Source organism: Gavialis gangeticus, unplaced genomic scaffold (assembly GCF_001723915.1).
Source record: "Gavialis gangeticus isolate Ggan-Ray unplaced genomic scaffold, GavGan_comp1, whole genome shotgun sequence".
Classification (NCBI taxonomy): Eukaryota; Metazoa; Chordata; order Crocodylia; family Gavialidae; genus Gavialis; species Gavialis gangeticus.
Window position 1 is genome coordinate 136,102,582 of NW_017729025.1, and position 9,445 is coordinate 136,112,026.

Genomic DNA, 9,445 nt, shown 5'->3' on the forward strand with positions numbered 1-9,445 from the left:
CTCCTTAGTGATGACCCCTCCTTTCCATTGGGAGTAAGCCTCCTTTTTGGCAAGGAGACATTCCCAGATGTTTTTAGTGAGCCATGGAGGCTTATATGCTCTCCTGCCCCCTTTGACCCTCCTGGGGATTACCTGCCTCTGGGCTTGGAGGATCGTCTCCTTAAGGCTTACTCCTTAAGTAAAAAGGCTTTACTCCTTAAGTAAAAAGGCTTTAAATACTTAAGCCTTTTCTGCATTATCCATTACTAGATGACTTTCTTCACTCTGTAAGGTGTGAACTACTCTGAGCTATGGTTTCTCTGGTCTTCCTCTTACTTTCGACATACCTGTAGAATCCCTTTTTATGTCTCCTGCCAGCTGTAGCTCAAGTAGTGCCTTGGCCTTCTTAATTTTCTCCTTAAACACCTCTTATTCTCTTTCCTATTACTGTGCCCAAGTTTCCATTTTTATAGGATTCCTTTTTGAGTTTCAGCTCCTTGAAGAGAGTGCTGTCTAGCTAGGCTGGTCTCCTGTTGCACTTCCTATTATTTTGTAGCATTGGGCCAGCTTGCTCCTGTGCCCTTAAGAGGGCTTCTTAAAGTACAGCCAGTAATCCTGGACTCCTTTTCTGCTCAGACTTGCCTTCTGGGAGATCCTGCCCACCAGTTCCCTGAGTTTGTTAAAGTTGGCATTTCTCAAGTCCACTGTCTTTATTCTTCTGCTCTCTTTCCTTCCTCCCCTTGGATCTTGACTTCTGTCATTTCATGGTCGCTGTCACCCTTCCATCTTCACATTCTCAACCAATTCCTCAAATGATGTTTAGGATAAAAATATGGAAAGGTGTTCAAAACAGGCAGGCAGGGCATATTTTAAGAGACAGAATTTAGGCCTGGTTTTGTTACCTCTTGTTCACATGAGTGATTTGTTCCAGTGAGTAAAGATTACAAAGGTTTGATATCACCCACATGGGGAATTTGGTTCAAGAAGTCTGAGCAGTTTAATAAAGCCAGTGTCTAGATAAGGTTCTGATGTTGCAAAATCTCATTTGCATGAGTAGTGCCACTGAGTTAGCAATGGGTAATCTGACAATTTAGCTGGTGGTTCAGATCCATAGATTGCCTGAAGGCAGCGTTGTCCTCTGATGTGGTGTCTGAGCCCTCAGCAGGCTGTTACTGAATGAGCTTTGTGCAACAGTGCCACTTGCTGGCCCCTGCTCTGCTTTGCTACCAGCTCTGGCTTCGCTCCTCCCCCAGCCGGAAGGTTTCATGAGAAGCTTCGGAAGGAATGATGGGACGGGAGAGCAAGCTGGAGTGTATCTCCTCCGCCTCCGACACTGCCACAGCCATGTGGGGAAGAGGGGGAAAGGGAGGGAAGATTGCAGAGCACACCGTCCATGCCTTGCTCTTCAGGTCAGAGAGGAGATGCTTTGAGGTACGCTCTCCAGAGCACCGAGAGCTGGAAGGAGTGGGGAGGGCAAGGGTGCTGGAGCGTGCTGGGGCAATTCGGGGTGAATGGATTGATTTGAGCAAAGGGGAGGAGGTAAAACAGAATGGGGGTGAGAACCTGCCCCCAAAGATGTTTGTGAAGATCAGGGCTTTTGCAGCGGGCAGTTATTTAAACGTGTCTGGAGGTAGGAATCCCTTCAGTAGGTTCTGGGGCTTTCCTGCACACACATCTCTCAAGCTCATTACAGTGGCTCTTTCCCCACTGCTCCCCTCCCTACCCTGCAAAGAGGTTATGCCCTTTATCCTGCCTAGAGCTTGCTGTTGATGGATCCCTGGGGGTCCATGCAGGCTTATGAGTACTCCTACTCATTTCAGGTTCAGTGTGTGGGACAAGGTCTGCAAAATGGATCTGCTGCTAAACACTGAGCAGTCTTGAACTCCAGTAACTTCCAACAGCAGCAGCAGGCCTGCAGCATCTCCCATCTAGGCTCGATTTTGTTGGGCTGCTCAAAAGGTATAGACCAGGCCAGGAGTTGATAATATATGACCTGAGGACCATACTGACCCATGGAGCCACCGGATCTGGTTTTGTCTGTGCAAGGCTTTGTCTGCCCATGCCAGAGCAGCAAGGAGCTGTGCTCAGGCTGGGCTGGACACCTGGAAGCTGCTTCCACACTGCTGCTGCTTCTCCCCATCCCCATGTCTCCTACTCAGCCCAGCACCTGTGCAGCTCTTCTCCCTTTGCCTGGAAACTGTGCCCATGCCACTTCTCTCTGCCCCCTTTCCCCTCCTCCTTCCCCAAGGCTGCAGTGCAAACACTACTTCAAGCTGGACTGGAGTTGTCCAGGAATGTGTTGGGTACTGAGGGTCAGGAGTGGGGAGAAGCAGCTGTAGCATGGAAGGAGCATTCTGGCCCAGAATAACGCTGGCATAGCTCCTCTAGCTGGAAGCTGAGCTTGCACTCTAGCTGGGGAGCGAGGAGGCTGGGAGAAGCAGCAAGCAGCAGCGTGGGCACAGTTCCCAGCTGCGTGGCTTTGGCACGGGCACAGGAAAACCCAAACTGAAGTGGGCTTGTTCCAGCCCAGTGGCTTGAAACAGTTGCCAGACCCTGGCCTAGGCTACTTTGCACCTGCCAGTTGGATCTCCTACATATCTAAGTAACTGTTGGTAAAATCAGGTCCTAGGTCAGGACAATACCAAGGATATGGTCCTTGGATAATATAATCTACTGAGACCACTGCATTCTGCTAAGGTTGCCAAATAGCAAACTTAGATATTCTAAACCTTAAAATTATCCTGGCAGATCTGTAAGGGTTGATTCTGTACAGGAAAAGAAAGCATCATTTGGAGGCAGTCTAAAAAAATCTGTGGCCCAGGAAGCATTCTGAAACAAGCTTCCTTTGAAGGAAATCAAATGTTTAAATGGTATTTATAGCAGTAAATTGAATTACTGTTTCAAGCCAAGCACAAAAAGCAGGAAATTGAAACATGAGATGGGTCCAATAGTATTTGGAGTGCCTAAATTCCTAGTTCTTGTTTTAATTATGTTACCAAAATTATGTTCTGTGATGTTTTACTGGCTGCTTAGCTCTTATATTATCCCTGGTGTAATTACAGTCAGCACAATGTGATATTTATTTAAAACCAAGGAAATTTCCTGAGCTGTGTATCAGTTGATGCAGTGATATATTTGCCACTGCTGGTACTATTGCTCATTATTTGTGTAGCGCTATGTTTCTTGAGCTGGGGTAAATGGTAAACTTCTAAAAGGTAGGCAAGAGGAAGGAATAAGAAGCCAGAAGGGAAGGGGCAGCATAAATGGAGAAAAAGAACAACTACTCTATAGTATTTTTAGGTGGTTAGAGACATTATAATGTGACAGCAATGTGTCACTGCTTTTTAATAGCCACAGCACAGGGACATCTGTATCCAAGAAACTTTAAGGGAAGGGGGGCAGATAAGTAACCCCAAAAGGTGTGAGAACCACTGGTATAGCACCAGGGATGTGCTGGATACTTAATACAGAGGTGAAGATAAGGTCTCTGTCCTATGACTAACAGTTTAAGGCAGTTAGATCCTGCATGGAGTTCTCTTTGGGCCCCAGTGAATACAGATGTGAATGGATCCATCCATCTGCAGCTCTTTTTGCAAGGTTGGTGCTCAGAATTCAGATGATTTATGTGAAAGTTGTGTGCATAAACATCTGTTCCCACCCTGGAATGAATTGATAGTAGAGCACCTCGCTGAGTGCCGCTATCCTTATTGTTGCTGCTTGGACAGGCTAATTGACACTCTTCATATATTGGCCTGGATAGCCAAAGTCCTGGGCTTGAAGGGAGGCCTGGCCACTCTATTCCTCAGCAAGGTGGATACTATGAGGGTCATGAAATCAACACACACTGCCTTTGAAACTTGGGACTTGGTAACCCCTGAGGTGACTGATAATCTTCCTGATGCCAATGGGATCTTTTTGAGGGACACTCTTACCTGGTCAAGTTTCTAAGCATAAATTAGGGGTGGGGAAAAAAAAACTGCAAAGGGAAAAGGCTGGTAATGCAGATGGCAGGGGATCAAACCAGTCTGCAACAGATACCAGGTTTTACTGGACTGTGAAACACACCTTTGGGAGCAGTGCTTTGTCTTTGTGGGTAGCCAATGTATATTATTAGGTCTTGATTTGTCCCCTACATAGCATCTTTTTTTTTCTTCTTTGACTTGGAAAGAAAACCAAGCAGTGATTTCTTTCTCATCTGCCCACAGGTCTCTTTGAACAGAGGGTTGAACAGTATTTGGAAGAGCTTCCAGACACTGAACAAAGTGGAGTAAACAAATTCCTACGAGGTCTTGGTAAGAGAAATCTTCAGAAGAAATCCTGCATTGTTTTTCACAAATTGTCTTAAAAAGCACTAGCCTGCCTAAAATAAAATATGATACTCCACTCATAGCTTAATTATGTATTAGGAATTTTCTGGAGAAAAACAATGAAAATCACTTATGGGTGAGAAACGTAGGCTTTATTATGGACTCTAGGCGAGTTTCCTTCCAATTTGGATGGATAGATTAAACACAAAAACCCCTAACCTAACAAAAGGGGAAAATCTGGAAGTGGATATTATCCTTCATCAGATATGGCTGTCCAGCATTTCCAGTTAGATACCTCTGTGGCATTTTCTTTACACTTCATTTCTTCACTAGAGGTTATATTATGTATTGGAAGACCCTCCTAGATGCCATTCTTTTGCTCTTGGTTTTTCAGCATATGTTAATGATGGATGCATCATATTTTGTGCTTGCTGTAGGTAATAAGATGAAGTTCCTTCACAAGAAGAATTAACTTCTTTCTACTGACATATCCACCCAAAGACTATTTATGACACTGTGCGTGAGACACCTGCAACCTTTCAGATTCTGGTGTGGGAGAGGAATGAAATGAGCTGCCCTCAGCTTTAACTGACTACAAATGCTGTTTGACATTGTGCCAGAAAAAAAAGTGTCTCTGACAACTTCTTTATGTATTTGGATAGAATTTGTAAATAATGTGCTGTAAGCTTCCTTAACTGATTTTGTAACGAGCAAAAAAACTGTGGTAAATATTTGTATATTCCTGAGAATAACAGGTGCTTCTTTCTTTAGTATGAATTGAGATATGCTTGGTGCAAAATGAATAGCTAATTATGTGCAGCTGACTGTCTCAGCAGAACCACTGACTTCAAAGGATGTTTGTGAGAACTACACTGATGCCTGAATACTGTGGTAATGAATGAACTCCAGGGTATGTGGGGAAAGTTGTATGCACGGGGGCTGGTTATGTGTGGCAGAGTTTTTATTTTCCTCTAGTTTGCCTTCTAATCCATTTTAAAAGAAAAAAAAGTAACTTTGTAATAAGGTACTTGGTTTACAGCACAGAATTTCCACTTGGTTTGAGCTATGGTCAGTAAACTGTAATGCATTCTGCACTATGACTGCTAAACATGAGGAAATTTGAGTTCTTTGACATGCGGGCTGCAATGATTAGGTACAGTACATCCATTCCTAATGTATGTATGAAATATGGTTTCTAATAAACTGTGTAAATATACCTGTTTGATTATATTCATTGGTATCTTTTCCAGATTTTTGCTACTGTCTGAGTAGATAAGTTCAGAAAAGAGTGAATTCGCTGCGATTATTCTTGAATATTTTATAGTTAGAACACTCAAAAATATAAACCAGCCTTTTAGAAGGTTTTCTACTAAAATCTGCCTTTCCTATTTAACACTGGGGTGCCTAGGAATGTTACAGCAGAATATCACTGTTTTGCTAAATTTAAATCTGCTAACAAAACTACCCTTCAAGATATTTTTCCATGCTTTATTTTTGTTAAAGGACAGAAACACATGAGCTTTATCATTATTGAGATCATGTGAATTTGTGGAGTAGTAGATTTTGTCTTTGACTATGACAACATCTTTCATGATGTGCATGGTTGTGTGCATTACTTTGTGAAAGAAACCAAATGAGTTTGTGAGTGGAAATGAGTAATGACAGGTGGGAGCTACCAAATTCCACTCTGTCTAAAGTGTCAGTGCATCTGACCCAAATGGCTTGTATGAGAGTTAGTCCTAGCCTTTCCTTTGCATTATCCAAGAATTAACAATGTAGTTAGGGGTTATTTGCCTTAGTAAAGAGGACATAAACATGACAGAATGGTTGGTGCATCAGATGCATGTCCAGGCCCTTCACACAGGTAAGAATGTGTAATCTTTGTATAAAAAAATCTCAGATCCTTACGTGTTGCCTAATCTAATAACCTACTGGCTGTCTGCTACATTGCTATTCATAGCTCCTGTTAGCTTGTACTTAAAGTCTGCAGTTTTAAAAAAGAGTACATCAGAAAATGTTTGCAAGCTTATTAGATAATATAATTTAACAGCTGCTTACACTTCTTTCAACACAGGCATAGTTCATATTTTTCTTCATTTCTGAAAGCTTGTATTCTGTGCATCCAAGATCAGGATGTGAGGCTTGCGCAATTCCTAATCTGTCAGTGGTTCAGGTTTGCTACCAGCCTCATAAAGTAAGATGGAGGGTTTATTCACTGGGAAGGTGAAGAAATTACCTTTCCAGCAATTATATCCCTCACATTCCTTTCTGATACAACCATTTCTCTCATGTCCATAAAAGGAAAGGGGCAGGAAATTTAAAGTACTAAATGCTTTTGATTCTCTGGAGATGTATCAATGTACATTTTATTCTTCCCTAACAAAATTTACTTTTGTCTTGTCCTTCTTTGCCACAGCATGTCATTATATTCACCATATAAGGTTGTAAGAATGACTTTTAGCCTTTCTTTCCCTGATCAGAGGTGACATATTTGACCTTTAGAGGTTGGGTCTAGCAGTTTCAGAAGGTACCCCTGGTAGCAAATCTATGGAACAACAGTAAGTACCCTTGAAGAAGACCATGGAGGTAGCACCCTGGGCTGGAGGAAAAAGGTACTGAAGGAATATTTTTTACCAAGACAAGAGAGAGATGTAAATTACACAGATACTCAGTGAGTTCCCTACCAGAAAGCACTGATCCTCTTACACTGAAAGTTTTTATCTCCCTTTATCTGAGCTACAGCTATGTAGGTAGAAAGCCTGCAAATATTGTCTAGATTCCCTAACTGAGTAAATAAATAAATAAATAAATATCTTGGTCCAATTTTGTGAGGTATATGTGATGGTTCCCAGGGTACATATATATTCCAGAGTCTTGCAGCTCTTCCTTGAGTTTTACTAGTATGAGTAAATAAAGCACTCCATGTTATCTGACAATCTGTATTTCAAAGCACCATATGGTCTGAAATAAACCGGATGAAATTCAATTACGACAAGTGCAAGGGTCCTGCACTTATGACAGAATAAAATGCCACAAATATAAATTGGGAAATGACTAACCAGGCTGCAGTTCTACAGAAAAGAGCCTGAGGGTTGTAGTGGGCCATAAGCTGAATGAGAGTCAACAGTGTGCTCTTGCTGCAAAAAAGAGCCCTCAAAGTACTGGTTAGGCCTCACCTAGAGTACTGGGTCCAGTTTGGGTTACCACATTTTAAGAAAAGCCTGGGCAAACTAGAAAGAGATCAGAAGAGAGCAACAAAAAAGTAGTAGACCTAGAAAGCATAACTCACAAGGAAAGGTTGGAAGAATAGGAGTTACTTAGTTTGGAAAAGATGGACAGGAGTTTGAGAAGTCATCAAACACAAAAAAGGGTTGTTGTCAAGATAGTAATAGACTGTTTTCTGCATCTACAGGGAACAGAGCAAGAACGAGTGATCTTGAATTATAAGGGAAAAGTAAGAAGGGAATTTAAGGAAGAAGTTGCTAACTATGACAGTAGTTAAGCACTGGTATGGATTATGTAAAGCAGTTTTAGAATCTCCATCTTTGAAAACTTAAGTGCACGTTGGACAACTACTTGGCTTGGGATGAATTCCCCTTGAACATAAGTATTTTCCCTTAGACCTCCTGAAGTCCCTTTTATCTCTATTTTTATGATTCTTTATGAACAGAAAATATAGAGTAAATGATCCTCCTTTGTAGGAAAATTACTTGAATATTTGATTTGTGAAAGTAAAATTACTGAGGAAGAAAAAACAAATCAGAAGGGACCACATATTCTACTGCCATAGAGAATGTATACATGGCAGAGTATAAATACATGTCAGCAATCTAATTCACTTATTGAGTACCAATAAAGACACTGTCAGAATCAGTCTTACTCCTTGTACTGGCTTCTAAAAAGTAATCTCAGTAGTTTCTTCAGCATCAGTAACATGGGATATTAGCATATACAGGAAGTCCTTGACTTGCAACGTTTTGCACTTACAACGTTTATAAATTGACACCGTTTCAACTTTATGATGTCAGTTTTGACTTTACAACGCTTGATCCAATGCGACGCCATGCCAGCGAACAAGTCTGCTGCATTGTTCATCTCCCTGAAGAACATCTGCCCAAACTTCCTTGGACACTTTCTTTAAGAAAACAGACAAGACTCCAGAAAAACCTGCAGCCAGGACTCCTGAGAAGATTCCAGCCAAGAACCCTTCAAAAAGTTCACCAAGAGCCTTTCAAAAAGTCCAGCAAAGTCACCTCAAAGAAGTCCTTCCAAATCAATATGATTGCTATTTATAATATAAATACATTAATGTACCTGTATTACTCATCTATAATTGATCGAGTACAAAATTCTGGGGTATTTTTAGTGAAAATAGAGTATCAGGCTTTGGTTCAGGAACTAATCCCCCATTTATAACATTGTTTCTTATGAGAAAATTGGTTCCGAGTTGCAATGTTTCGACTTAAGACGCGGTTTTCAGAAGCCAATTGTATCATAAGTCCGAGGACTGCTTGTATATGGCTGAATTTATTTTTGTGACTGAGCCAGTAAGTTTTCATGAAATAGGATAGAAGAGTTAGAATGGCCTTTGAAGTAAGCTAACATTGCCTTTACTGTGTAGCAGGGAGAAATTAAAAGGAAAGTGTTACATGGATTACACGTAAACTGGCTGCTGATGTAAAGATTACACCTTCTTGCTATAGAGAGGCAAGAGACAGGTCTACAGCCCAATCTTTTATTGCTGCCACTCCAAAACACAAAAACGAACAATTATCTCAAACAACATAAATTCTAACCTATGCTGGCTGGGGAGACTAAAGAAGGGAGGAGGGTGGTACACATATGGGCAGCAGGTCTTAAATTTGCCAAGTTCTCCAGATTCCCCTCCAGCTTGTGCCCTATATTTATAGCTGGCTTATTCTAATATTGATTTTAGTAAAAGTTCTGTGATTGGTTTTATATAAATGTCTTTCACTGAAACTGAGCTGAACTAGTTCTCTGAATGTGGAAGGTGTCATTAAGTTGGGATTTATGTTCCTGTGAAACTTACAGGTCTGGGAGGAAGGATTCCTTTTTTCTTTCCTTCATCATTATGGAATACCACTTGCCACATCCTGTTTTTCTCTTCACCTTAATTTATGATCTTCATTGACATGACT

General features: G+C 41.4%; 1 protein-coding gene and 1 long non-coding RNA gene across 4 annotated transcripts in view; one reads left to right on the plus strand and one right to left on the minus strand.

The window, feature by feature from the left end:
• The window catches only part of ST5 (suppression of tumorigenicity 5), a 303,619-nt gene extending 298,117 nt beyond the window's left edge, over positions 1 to 5,502 (plus strand). For all 3 annotated transcript variants that reach the window (XM_019519607.1, XM_019519609.1, XM_019519608.1), the window contains 2 exons: positions 4,185 to 4,271; positions 4,724 to 5,502. In XM_019519607.1, coding sequence (XP_019375152.1) covers positions 4,185 to 4,271; positions 4,724 to 4,758 — 122 coding nt within the window. In that variant the 3' untranslated portion in view covers positions 4,759 to 5,502. The remainder of the gene's footprint in view (positions 1 to 4,184; positions 4,272 to 4,723) is intronic.
• Positions 5,503 to 9,007: 3,505 nt separating this feature from the next.
• The window catches only part of LOC109299497, a 5,761-nt gene continuing 5,323 nt past the window's right edge, over positions 9,008 to 9,445 (minus strand). The window contains exon 2 of the long non-coding RNA XR_002097894.1: positions 9,008 to 9,443. This is a non-coding gene — a long non-coding RNA (uncharacterized LOC109299497). The remainder of the gene's footprint in view (positions 9,444 to 9,445) is intronic.